This window comes from Neomonachus schauinslandi, chromosome 11, assembly GCF_002201575.2.
Source record: "Neomonachus schauinslandi chromosome 11, ASM220157v2, whole genome shotgun sequence".
Taxonomy (NCBI): domain Eukaryota; kingdom Metazoa; phylum Chordata; class Mammalia; order Carnivora; family Phocidae; genus Neomonachus; species Neomonachus schauinslandi.
This window is the reverse complement of record NC_058413.1, coordinates 43,957,982-43,971,797: the sequence shown is the minus strand read 5'-3', so window position 1 is coordinate 43,971,797 and position 13,816 is coordinate 43,957,982. Positions and strand designations below refer to the sequence as shown.

The following is a 13,816-nucleotide window of genomic DNA, read 5'->3' as shown; positions in this document are numbered from 1 at the left end:
AACTGCCAGTTAAGTTACATCAGTGATTGTTGGTGCCCTAAGCTCCCAGTCCTTGATAAAGGAATTCTGCACTTTAGGACCAAAGTTCAAATCCAGGGCTCTGGACTATATGGATTCACCCCATTTGGAGAGCCATGCTGTAGAAATACATATAAATCCTGCTCAGGATGTTCTGTCAAGGCCACTGACAAAAATCCATCAGAACCTAGTTGATTCCCCCAAAATACGTACAACCCCAAGTGCCAAAAAGATATTCCTAAATCATTTGAAATGTCATACTTTTTTCCATAATGGGTAGGCATATTTTAATTCTGAGAAGATTTAGAATTGAAAAATAGAAGATTTTAATAGAATCAAAGCCGTAGTGTTAATATTTGACTTAGAGGTTCTACACATATTTGATGTTTTTAAGTAATTATTTAAAATAATTTGGCCCATGCAACAGGTCAGCCTGTTTTCCCAAATTAAAATGTGCAGTGAAGTAATTGATTTAGACTTGATTTTTGGGAGGGTTGAAGTCTTACTAGATTCTTAAGCAGTATTAGAGTGTTTAAGATAATTTATTAGGTTTCTAAGAGTTGTTTAAGGAAGGTTTTAGAAGTTAGGTCAAACAGTTCTATCATTAAAAGAAATATATTCTAAATCTTTTTTTTTTTTTTAAGATTTATTTATTTATTTGAGAGAGCAAGAATGAGAGAGAGAGAGAGTACATGAGAGGGGGGTGGGTCAGAGGGAGAAGCAGACTCCCCGCCGAGCAGGGAGCCCGATGCGGGACTTGATCCAGGGACTCCAGGATCATGACCTGAGCCGAAGGCAGTCGCTCAACCAACTGAGCCACCCAGGTGCCCTAAAAGAAATATATTCTAAATTAAATATGGAATTTTAAATGTTTAAAGGAGTTGTAATTGCTTTGTAAAATGGACCAGAAATTATTTGAATGGCCCTTTGAAAGCAATTATAGAGGCTCCTGGGTGGCTCAGTTAGTTAAGCGTCTGACTCTTGGTTTCGGCGCAGGTCATGATCTCAGGGTCGTGAGATTGAGACCCGCATCTGGCTCTGCGCTCTGTGTGGAGTCTGCTTGAGATTCTGTTTCCCTCTGCTCCTCCACTGCTCATACACATGCTTTCTCTCTCAAAAAAATAAATAAATCTTTAAAAAAAAAAACCCAGGGGCGCCTGGGTGGCTCAGTCGTTAAGCGTCTGCCTTTGGCTCAGGTCATGATCCCAGGGTCTTGAGATCAAGCCCCGCATCGGGCTCCCTGCTTTGCAAGAAAGCCTGTTCTCCCTCTCCCATTCCCCCTGCTTGTGTTCCCTCTCTCGCTGTGTCTCTCTCTGTCAAATAAATAAATAAAATCTTTAAAAAAAATAAATAAAACCCCCAAAACAAGAGAGTGATTATAAAAATAATAGGATATTTAAGTTGAGGATGAACTAGGGTGTTTAAATTTGTTTTATAAATAAATGAATAAGGGTGCCTGGGTGGCTGAGTCAGTTAAACGTCTTCCTTCAGCTCAGATCATGATCCCAGCGTCCTGGGATTGAGTCCCATGTCAGGCTCCCTGCTCAGCGGGGAGTCTGCTTCTCTGCTCCTCCCCTGGCTCATGTGCATTTCTCTCTCTCTTGTTCACTCTCTTTCTCTCTCAAATAAAATCTTAAATACATACATACATACGTACATATACACACACTCATTTTTAAAAACCAGGTAAGTCCAAATAGTGTTTGTGTATACAGAGCTGCCCTCATGGTGACTAGAAAATTCACATGAAATAAAGTGATTAACAAACACTGTTCAGATCAGGTAGATACTCAGAGTTAGTTGAATTTGAATTTACAGTCGGAATCAGCGGTATTCCTTATGGAGGCAGCAGGCATGAAAACTTAGGTATTCCTTATGGAGGCAAGAAACACAGAAACCTCAAGTTAATTACCTTTCATGGCTTCAAACATGGTAGGGAAGAAAGAACACAGGGTTTTGAAAGGTGATCTTACGTTAAGAACGGGAAACAAGAGTCACGGCAAGTTTGGGTGAAATGGTGGCTCTGACGTAGTGCTCGGCGTGAGTTAGCTGCTCAGGGAGGGCCTGTTGTAGACACATCTGTAATAATTTTCAGACGTGCTAAATTTAATCAGAGTTTGCGTTGACACTGCTTAACTCCAAGGGGTGTCATCTGCATGGACCCCCAGGCTGTGTACAGTCAGATGTGGCTGTCCTGGGTGTTGATCTCACCATTCCACCAAGTGCCGTAAGGAATCAGCTGTAGAGGTTGTGTGTCACGCACATCACACAACTTTGTCTCCTTTCACGGAAAAAGAGTAGGGGGCCAGGGGACGTTTTTGCTATCTGGAAAAGGTTCGGATGAAATTGCACATAATACAGAACCCCGGATTTATTTCATGCTGGCCACTCAGACAGCCCTGAACAGGACGCACAGGGAGGCCCTGAGTTTGGAGGATGCTTGGCTCGTCTGCAGACATTGTCATTTAGGTCTGGCTTCTGGTAATTAGGCACTCCTGGCCGGACTCTGCTGTCAGCACGCCTTTGAGACAAATTGCAAAATCTGTACAACCATCTGAGAGATAGAGAAGTAGACCCCAGTGACACTAGAGGGGATATTGGTAGTTCTCAAAAGTTTGAGAGAGAATGCTTAGAGAAGCAGTTCTTTAACCTGAATTTAGAGGTCCTTTTCCTGTGGTGAAAGGGTAAGTTCAGACAAGCATCAGGATCTGAGAGGATCCTGACAGGCTGCAATGATAGGCTTAATCTAACGGGATGAAATGCAATGGAAATAAACGTAAGGTTCTGTATTTGGATCAGAAAAATCCCAACTATGCATGAAAAGACTGGGTGAAGAGGTAGGGATATATCTGAGGAGTAATCTACATGAAAAAGACCTCGAGGAGTTCAAATGACATAAACTTGACAGTCTTTTGTGGTTCCCCAAAATCAAATGCAGCGTTAGGCTGCATTAACAGAGGTACAGTATTTAGGATGAGGGAGGTGATAGACTTCTGCTGTGGACTTGTCATAGGAGGAGCACCCCTGTAGTTCTGGGCTCCAGGCTATGAAAGGAAACGAGACAAAGGATGGTCCCTGGATGGATATGGTAGTGTTCCAAAGCTGTCACAGGTAACAGAGGAACAGAAGAGGTTTGGCCTGGGTACAACTCCAGGAGGACCTGAAAGCTGTCATTAGTATCTGAAAGTCAGTCATGTGCATAGCTCTGTTCTTGTTAAGAGGAACAAGGAGAATCCGGGGATGAAAGTTATAAGAAGCCCCAAATAAGAAGGGTCTTTTTTTCCCCCTTAAATATGTTTTAAGGTAAGATGGACTGCCTCCTTAATTCTATAAGTACTTGGTGAGGCTTCTAAGAATTGAGGCTTCTAGTGGTGGGAGCGGATGACCCAGAAGAACTTCCCAGCCCCAGAATTCATGATTCCTCTGCCTTCCAGTGGTGACCCTGTCCTGCGTGGTCCTAACACAGGCAGGCAGCAGACAGAGCCATGATGACAAGAACCATCTGGGCAGTGCTGAGGGAGCCTCTAGAACCTTCCGATGAGATTTCCACGCTCTTGGGTCGGTCCTCATTCGTGCGGCCAGTTCTTTACTCTTCCAGGGTAGATCGGGGGTGGGGGGGTGAGGGGTGGTCCCTCTCTTTCACCAGAGGCTCTGTTTTTTCCTCATTGGTTCTTTCCGCGTGCCCAGCAGTGTGCTGGGTACTGGGGAGGCTTTGGGTCGAAGGACAAAACTCTTGCCATCTTCAGGTATGCAGCCTTTTCTGGGAAGTAGGACAGCACAGACAAACCCTACAGCGAGCCTTGCAGTTAATGATTGTAGGTAACTGCACGAGTGGGTTCTTATTCATGTAGTAGTAGCGATACATACCCCACTTAGCTCCAGGGACACCTTTTCCCCATCACATTCCCATCTTCGAAGTCAGATGATCTGTTTGAGACCTCTCAGTCTCCTGGTGGGCTAGGGGCATGGGGGCTGTTTGTGTATACTTGTAGTCCTCTTCTTTCCCCTACAGGTTATAGAGCTTTGAGGAGGTTAAGTCATTTTTTTTTTTTCCTTTTTCATGAACGTGATCTTGCGTAGAGTTAGTTCCTAGCACAGTGACTACCTGTAGGGAATGTCCGCTTTCATACTGTTACTCTCCTTCTCATGGTAGGAGCAGTTCATTCTGCAGTGGCTATACTGACTCTAAGTGGAGTTAGCTAGAAGCCTGGGTGAGGAGGGGCGGGCATGAAAACTTAGACAGAAACAGAAATGGGTTTGTGGACTCGCAGTGCGCATCCTGTGTTTGTTGCTCATACGTGTTAGGTGCGAGCATGTAAAGAAACAAGAAGGCACATTTCTATCCTCAGTTGTTAATCATAGTTCGTCATTAATGCCCTTCATGCTAAATTTCCTCTAGTAAATATTATTACAAAGAATTGTACTGTTTTATTTTTCTAGCATTAGTGAGTGTACAGCTCCAGCTTAAAAAGTCTTTTTTTTTTTTTTTTAAATTTTATTATGTTATGTTAGTCACCATACAATACATCATTAGTTTTTGATGTGGTCCAGCTTAAAAAGTCTTGATTCTAAATTCTTGGCTTTCAGAGGCTGTTTTTTGGGTTTTTTGTTTGTTTGTTTTTGTGTGTGTGTTTTTTAAGGTAACCCATCTTATTGTAAATTTTTCTTTCTTTCAGGTAGGAATGAATTGATAGCCAGATACATCAAACTCAGGACAGGCAAGACGAGGACCAGAAAACAGGTAAACTGACCGGCCTGGACACTGTGCATGTTGGCGAATGGCCCCAACGAGGCATTTTGGCTGCAGTGGCTGTCTGTGCTTTGGCTCCTAGGAGCCCCCAATTTGAGTTCCCTGTAAGGACATCAGTGTTGTAGGTGTTTTCAATTGGCTCAGTTTTCACTGTTCATCATTTCAGTGACCCCTCACTGTGTGGTCTCCGGAGTCCTTTTCATACCTATCTGGGAAAGCGTCACCACGAAGGAGAGTGTAGGCACTGCTCCTGTACCGTATTTTAATACCTCTAGTTCTTTCCCAAACTGCGCATCTGTAAACACTGCAAAAGCTGCAGATGCGAATACGCTCAGAAGTTGTGAAACTTGGAGATTTTGCGCATTGTAAAATCCTGGAACCATTACCCATGAGTCATCATTTCGATGAAACAGTAACCCCAGCAGCCGTGAGTCTTGGCCTGAACATAATACTGAATGGTGTGCGTCCAGGGAATGGTTGCTCCTTCAGCTACGGCTTTTTGTCAGTAGCTGCCGTGACGGAAATGAAGTTACAACTTAAATACATTTGTGCAGAGCAGTGTCAGGAATTTTGCTCTGCCCTTTGTCAGGGCTCTGGCTCTCCTTGTTCTTCTGATGCAAAGCAGCCCAAACCCCTGACCCAGTTCAGAACTGGAAGGGATGAGAAATTCATGTTTAACGAAAAACAGAAAAAGAAAGGAAAAGCGGTGTGTGTAGGGGGGGAATCAAACCAACCTCGTGGGTGAGTTGTTAACAGAACAAAATTATTTTTTAATGTTGACCTATGCGGATCTATCTGGCATGGATTTTTAAAAAACTATCATCGTACCCAAAGGCGAGCTCAACTGTGGTCTCTTTAAGTGTGAGCAGCAGATTCCAGTTCTCTGCTCCATGATGAGTTGTTTTCATGAGTGTTTATGGCGGGGAGAGCTTTTCCCCAGGAATGCTTACATGTGCCCCCGCCAGGAGCCTGGCTGCTGAGTCAGCACAGAGGGCCGTGGCCTCCTGCCAGTACGCAGAGGCGGGGCATTGTCTGTTCAGTGGATGTGTCCCCCCCCCCCCCCCAACAGTGGACAGTGGCCCTCTGCAAGTCAGAGAATCACCTAAGAACAAAACTCGGGTGAGAACAAGTAAAACCAGGAGCCGGATGGAGGGGTGAAGAGGATGGGGGAGTTCCTGCTTCTCCGTACTTTAAAAAAAAAAGAAGGCAAATTGGAAAAAAAATTAATCATTGAAACTCAAAGATAAAAGGATCTTTTATTACCCTAAATCCTGTTTTTAGAGTCAGTATTTGAAATGAAATAACCGCCTCTCAGTCTGAGTCGCTGAACTTTTAAATGGAAGGTTCTAAATTTCTGAAACAGACAGTTCTAATTCCCAACATGCTGAAAGCCCTGGACCTGAGCTGTGTGCTGGTCTAGGAGCTCTGGTCATGTGCCCAACCCCTTCACTGGGGGACTCTTCTAAATTTAACCAAGTCCCGCTGAAAGAGATGCAAATTTGTTTACCCAGTGGAATCATTGTGTTTCAGAAGCTGGGCTTGGCTGGCTTTCCACACCCCGGCATCCTGGGGATGTTTTTAGGCAGCAGTTGGTGATACCTCTCCAATGTGAATTTGTTGTTCAGCAAATCGTGTGGTTTTCAACCCAGATTTTTAACAGGATGGCTGGCTGGCTGTATTCACACTTTTCGCTTTGTAATAATATGCAAATCCACTTGGCGCCCAGTCAATATCCAAAAGAGTGGAAGGATTAAAGATATTTATAAGGGCAAAAAAAAAAAATTGCTCTGCTAACTGGGTCTTTCCATTTCTCTTTGAGATCTAATTTACATGTCAGTATTATTTTAACATTTGCTACAGAATCCAGAGCTCTTAATGAGATCAGAATATAACCGACGGCTTCAGCTTTTTGATTCTGCAGAATGTGCTAATTTATGGATAGTCTCTTCTAAATTGAGAAGAAGGGATTTTCCCTCCTGATACTGAGAAGCTATAAATATTTTCATTTACCTCTAGCCCCACCTTTTAAATTTCATAAAGAAAACAACCCCACTCTCTCCCTCTCATCCCGTGCCCGTGATTTCTCCCTGGTGAGAAAACTAAGAGCAGCCTAACTTTCATCCTGAATCAAGTCACTGCAGTGATGACCCAGTCTGAAAAGCTTAGAGCAGCGCTGGGGGCTTGGTGTCTGGCTGGGACTGTGTATTCCTAACTGCAGAGCTTTGTTGAGATGCAAATAACCTCCCCCCCACCCCCCACCCCAAAACCCTCCCAAGGAGTAGCGATTTTATATTTGATTTCCTTTTTTTGTTTTGTTTTGTTTTGTTTTGTTTCCCCTCATAAACCCGAACAATGTAGGTGTCTAGTCATATACAGGTCTTAGCAAGAAAGAAAGTTCGAGAAATTCAAGCCGCCATTAAGGTACGTCTGGCTTGCCCAGTTGTAGGGGGCTTTTCATCTCCATGGTTACAGGCTTTTCCTTTGTTTTCCTCCCTTCCCCTACCCTGCAGGTGTCTAGTCACATTCAGGTTCTTGCCAGAAGGAAATCTCGTGATTTTCATTCCAAGCTAAAGGTATGCGCTTTCCTGCTTTTTGGCTTGTGGTTGCTATGCATCTCACTTCCTGTTTTCCATGGTGACTGGTGAATGCCTGGTGCTGGGATTCTCGTAACCTAGTTTCCTCGCATGTGAGAGCTGTTTACATTTCTTTGTGTCTAATCTCTCTTTCTGTACTAGCCTCACATTAAGCTCAGAGTGTGTGTGTGTGTGTGTGTGTGTGTGTGTGTGTGTGTGTGTCCCTAATAACAATGCAAATGCAGCAGAGAGCTGGTCTTGATAACTTTTCAGCACAGAAACATGATTTTTTTTTAACCTTCAAATGTCCACCAAACAGCCCCAGGCTAGGAGAGGGGAAAAAAAGTCCAGAGACACAAAGTTAGTGTAGAAGTAGTAAATAAATAAAATAAGAATCACTTCCAGAGTAGTTATCATGAAATTACTTTAAAAGAATATTTAGAAGTTGTTTTACGCTTTTTATGTATTTTAAAGAATACTTATGAAAAACACGTCTTTTTCACTTAATTTTTCGAAAAATATGTTCTGTAAACACAGAGTATTTTCTGCCAGATTTCTTCCACATTGCTCAATATTGTTTTTTAAGTGTACAGCTCTGTTATTAAAAAAAGAAATTTGAGGTGAGGCCTTAAAAAAAAGATCATAGAGATGGGAAAGCTCTTAATCAAATCCATGTTTGTAATTCCGTTTATACGTGAGTTTACTTTAATTGTTCTTTACAGATGTCTCATTTTCCATTCTCTGAAAATATATTTCACAGCAAAAATGGAGGCACTGACAGTTTTTAAATGCAAGTTCTCCTTATTTTCTCCCCGTCCAAAATTTGCAGTAAAACATACATGACTTTTTTTTTTCCCCCCATAATGCCCGATTTTAGAAATGCAGAGGGATTATAGTTTGCCCAGAAGAGCTTTGCTTTATAATAAAAATGAGTTTGGAGCCCATATTGTTGCCTTTCCCACCTGCCTTTTTTGTTGTTGTTCTGTTCCGATTTTTTCCATACATTCATTAAATTTGTTTTTGTACTAAACCTAAAGAACAAAGTGTGATTTCACAGCACTGAATGGTGAACACTGGGATCCTACCCAAAGTCCTCCAACTTTTTTTTTTTTTTTTTTACGCAAACAAGGCTGGCTGTGGAACAGGACTAGTGACCAGGAAGGAGCATTTGGTGGCCCTCTGCAGTGGGCAGCATGCTGGCTCGCTCGCACGTGTGGCTGATGGTGGCTGGCTTTTAGCTGCACGGGCTGAGCAGTTGGAAGACTAAGATAACTTCATAGATCCTGCTTTTTAACCAAAGGTGCCGTCCTCTCTATGCGGATGTAACTACCCCAGTGTTTGCTCAAGTTCTGACTTTGTTTCTGGTTTCTCTGCGCTAACGAATTAATGATGTACAAAAGAAGTTTACAGACATCAGTTGTGTGTTTCCATCTGCGATGTTATGAATTGCTCTTATTTCTGTACCATCCATGTGGTTCCTACCGACTCACCGGGGCACACAGCCCTGGACCAGAAGCCCTGTGCATGGTGAATAAAGCTCTCCTGTCCAGAAGGGATTCCCCATGGGATGCAGGAAGTGCTCTTTTTCTCATTTGGGAATTTTGAAGAGTCTTCCTCGTTGGAAACAATTTACCATTACTTTATACATACGTGTACACACAAACACACGGTTGTATTTATGGTTGTTCTTACAAAATAAGAAAAGGTGACTTCCGCCCTCCTTTCAGCCGTGGCCCACTCACCTTGGGAGCCGACCTAAGGAGGTGGAAACAGAGGCAATAGGGTAGCAACCGGCTCAGCCCCAAGAACCACCTCCATCTTCTTGCAGTTACTTGCCTTCCTCCCTGCCACATTATTCTTGGAAGAAGGGAGGCCTTTGTTTCTTCCCATCAGCTAATACCAATTGAGCGCTCCGGGCATGGTGTTCATCATGGTGGGCATTTAACCAGTCAACCCCCTCTTCACAGAGCTGGCCGTGGAGATGGGAATGGGAACTATAGGGCACCGTGGGATAAGTGTTAGTGGAAAGAGCCAAGAGCAAACGTGGAGGGAATCCCAGGGATGCACTGCCTGGTGATGGGGATGCAGAGACAGGAGTTAGTGTGCTGCAGGGCCTCTTGGAGGTTCTTTCCATTGAGCTCACTGCCAAATAAGTTCCATTATTCAGAGTTTGGGGAATAACAGTGAGGAAACCAGAGCTCCAGGAGTTTAACGGATATGCCCAGAGCCCCCAAGCCTAGTACACGTCACTGTCAGGATTTGAACTCAGATCTTTCTGAATCTTAAACCACTGCTCTCTCAGGCGGGGTTGCATCCAGTGGAGGTGGGAGAAGGTTTTCAAGCAGAAGGCCTCAAGCCGGCACACCCCGTGTCACCCCTCACGTCCCTTGGAGCTGGGCGTGCAGCTCTTGCTACCGACCCTTTCCTCAGCGCCCACATTTTAGAAGCAAGGTGAATTTTTAACACCGAGCCCTTGGTCCACGTGTGGGCTTCATGTGTGACTGACCCTGTGGTGATCATCCGTAACTTGGGGCCATGAGGTCCTAGCCACAGAGCTGCTGTGTCACCACTCAGAGGACATTAGGACGGTCCAGGAGCACGAGACTGGCTGTCGCCTACGTGCAGAGATGTTGCCGCCTTCGCCTCCCATGGGCACTTGACGTTAGCGATGCCTTCCTTAACCTTCCTAACCAGCCATCACCGGGAAGTGGTCTCGTAGGAGAGGTCGGTCTCGCCGGTTTGTCCGTGCTCTCCCGTTCAGCTCTGGAGTGTAACAACCGCACATTTGTGGGAGGCAGGGATGAGCCTCCTGGCTGAGTTCGTTGTGGGGTCAGGCTGATAGCCACGTCGTCTTGGCCTCCCACACGAACTGACGTGATAAAGCCGCTACAGAAGGTTGAAGTCATCCCAGCAGACAAGAAGGATAGCTTCTGGGTGGGCGGTAGGGGGTGGCAGGAAGTATCCAGACTTAACAGAGATGTTGTGCCCTGCCTGAGAAGATGTAACAAGGCCTCCTGGAAGGAAGGTGGCTGTCCACTGGCCACTTCAGGACCTGTGCCTGCCTGCTGGCCTTAGCCCACTGCTGGGCACTTCTCCATATGTTTACAAGTCAAGGATTTCTATCCTCTGGGGTAGACAAAGGCCTGTAGCCCTCCTTTGAAGAATGAAGCCAAGCTTCATCCTTCTGTCCTCCCTCAGAGTTGGAAAAAGTAGTTTGCTCACCTGGGGCCGCTGGTGGGTGTGGCTTCCCTGTGAGCCCTGTTGCCTATAACCCTCCCTCCTTTCCGGGGAAGGGTGTGCTAGAATTCTTGAGGCTGGTCGCTTTCCAGCCTTTTTTAAGTCACAAACTTATTTTTCAGATTGAAATCTTAGTCGAAACATTTAATATATAAATGAGTAAACGCTGTTCTTTTTTTTTTTTTTTAAGATTTATTTATTTGATAGAGCAGGATTGGGAGGGGGAGAGGGAGAGAGAAATCTGAAGCCAGTTCCCGGCTGAACGCGGAGCCTGGCACAGGGCTCGATCTCACCACCCTGAGATCAGGACCTGAGCCAAAACCAAGAGTCAGGCATCTAACGCACTGCGCCACCCAGACACCCCTAAATGAGTAAACACTGTTTTAATTGAAGCTCGTGCTCTTTTATCCTTAGCAATGGTCTCTTTGGCTGTTCCACTGAATAAGGTTTGAAAACCCCTCTGCTTTAGGCCAAGCTAGAAGGAGGTAACTTCCTCTCAGCTGTCCCTGCAGCCTTTTCAGGACAGCGCATGCTCTGCGTCGTGCTCCGCCATATTCCTCCGAAGCAAACAGAGTCACAAAGAGAGTGGTCATTCTCATGTCACAGTTGAGGAATCATCCTAGCTACGAAAGTCAAGCTCTTGAAAATCTGTTAAAATAAGTTCCAAAGTCAGCTTTATGCTTCTGCTGATTGCAGAAGTGGTTCTCAGAGTGCCTGTTTGTGAGCCAGATCACCCTAAAAATGTGTGGGCTTTAATTTTAACCTTTTTTTAAAGATTTTATTTGTTTGAGAGAGAGAGAGAGCACACAGAGGGAGAGGGAGAAGCAGACTCCTCACTGAGCAGGGAGCCTGATGTGGGGCTTGATCCCAGGACCCTGAGATCATGACCTGAGCCGAAGGCAGACGCTTAACCAGCTGCGCCACCCAGGCGCCCCTAATTTTAACCTTTGCAACAAAATTTGTTTTGGGGGAAGTTTAAGATTTCCACAAAGATTTGAACTTTTTAAAGCACAGAAATGATTAATTCAGTCCAGCAGACTTTTCATTGAGAATCCAGTGTGTCTAGACCCTTGAGTAGATGTTGGGCATAGAGAGTCAAATAAGCAGAGTCTCTCTTCTTGAGGACCACTAAACTTTTCTGTTGTTTTTGGCCACATTTGGGGAAATACTAGATTTCCAGTAGATTGTCCCACAGTTAGGGGAGTCTGCAGTGGAACAGAGTGGTGAAAAGAGTGGGTGGTTTTGAGTGTGGGAGAATTAAGGAAAGCCTCATTGGAGGGGGTGTCATTAGAACTGGGCATTGAGGAAGGCAGACAGTTTCCCCCAAGATATGGGGGTGTTTGGGGAATCACAAAGAACACCATTACTTGGAGGCACGGGATGGGAATGAGCCTGAAGGAGCCCAACAGGAAGGTCCCAGATCATCTGTGGGAGAGTGAGGGTCACCTCTGGGCCATGGGGAACCTGTGGGGAGCACTCACATGTAAGCTTTGGAAAGCTCTCTCCCACTGTTTTCAGAGGGATGGCCAGGAGGGAGGCAGAGCTGGAGGTAGGGGGCCTAATTCAGGGGCTGCTGTAGTCTGAGAGAGAGAGAGGTGAGGGCTTGGACCAGGCAGCCACACCCCCCTGGGGCCCATCTCTCTGGTTCACATCAGCGCTCCCCGCCGTCTGCGGCTGGTTCCCGCTCCAGTCCCCTCTGACTGCTGTGAACTCTTCCTTCCTCAGTGTTTTTAAAGAGTAGATTATGTTTAAAGCTCCAGTCCTTACTAAGTGAAAAGTGTACACCAAAACTTTTCAGTAGCACCATTGAACTAGGTTTTTGAAGGTTGGGTTCTCTTAAAGTAATGGCAGTTCACTGAGGGTGTGCATCAAAATTAACTATGAATTTGGGTTGCTAAATTTTAAATATAATTAAGTTAGAAAGTGCAGAGAATTACTATAAAATATTTATATTCGTATCAACCAGAAATGATCATTTTCATTAGGACGTATTTCCTTTAATTTTTTTTCAGTGGAATGCATCAAATGGCAAAACATTATTCTTACTTTTTCTAATTTCCTCTCCCCAACCTCCTTTCCCAGCCAATCTCAATCTCCCTCTTTTCCCCACCTCCACCAACAGTATCTTTCCTTGCCATTTATTTCCCTAAGAAAATAAATCTGGTGAAGACTATTTTCTCCTTTTGCCCTTGTTCTAAAATGAATCTAGGTTTTTATCCATCATTTACTCTGAATTTGTACTAAAGCTATTGCCGCCAACATGAGCCTCTTTAACATACAGCAGCCTAAGCCAAGGTAGATTTGACCACCAATTTGGGATGACCTTGGACACAGACTGTAACCGTAAGGGAGGGATGCCAGGGGCAAGCAGATGGAGGGAACGGTTGAAATGGCCGGGGAGTGATGTAAGGAGATGATAAGAACCAGGAGCAGAGAAACTGGGACAGTAGTGAGAAGGGGCGAGGGGGTAGGCAGAGTGCAGCTGAGATTCAGGCGCCTCCTAAGATGGATAAGGAAGTACAAGGCATTGGTGGCCAGTGTGCCAGAAATTTGGACATTAAACACACTTTCAGTTTTTTGTTTTAATCTTCTTGACTAAAGTGCCTTAAGGGACAAATCAGAGTGCTAACTGCTCATCTAAAATAGAGCTTAGCTTTGAGGAATCTTTCTCAACGATGGGCATGCCATGTTGTGGTCCCTGCCCAGACAAAATCCTTGTGGCCCACTGCTCTCCAGGCACGAGGTTGGTCTTAGGTGGCTTCGTAACGAGGCCCGGTTCTAGTTCTAAGGTAGAAGATAACAGCCTTGTAGGTACATAGAGTTCCCGTGACCTCTGGGTCTGTGGAACATGCATTTAGCAATCCCAGATGCAGACTTTTTTCCCTTGGACCCCGCATCACTAGCTGCATCTGCAGTGACGTCCCCCATAGCAGGTTCGTCCCCCCTCATTCCCCTGCCGCCTCCGGCCGAGCGTTGAAGAGCAGCGTCCTGTCTGAGAAGGCAGTGTGTGGTAGGTCTGAACACTGGGCTGCCACTCTAGAAATTGTTCCCTCCTTTGAATTATTTCACTCACCATTAATTGACCAAGAGGCCATGAACTATTTTTTTTTTTTTTTTTAAGCTCCAGGGATTTATTATCCCAGCCCGTAGAACGAATGCAGAAGTGTTGTCCACGCAGGAAGCAGTCTTTGTGCGCTACTCAGAGTTCCTACTTAGACTTTCCTGCTCTGAGTCTCTC

The 13,816-nt window shown here is 45.0% G+C and overlaps 1 protein-coding gene across 6 annotated transcripts in view; it reads left to right on the top strand.

Moving 5' to 3' along the window:
- Positions 1-13,816, top strand: part of TEAD1 (TEA domain transcription factor 1) — a 178,232-nt gene that overhangs the window by 97,516 nt on the left and 66,900 nt on the right. For 2 of the 6 annotated variants that reach the window (XM_021685311.2, XM_021685313.2), the window contains exons 2-4: positions 4,695-4,759; positions 7,127-7,189; positions 7,279-7,341. In XM_021685311.2, the coding sequence (XP_021540986.1) occupies positions 4,695-4,759; positions 7,127-7,189; positions 7,279-7,341 (191 nt within the window). The remainder of the gene's footprint in view (positions 1-4,694; positions 4,760-7,126; positions 7,190-7,278; positions 7,342-13,816) is intronic. The other 4 variants (XM_044919668.1, XM_021685312.2, XM_044919667.1 and 1 more) reach the window with 3 other exon arrangements.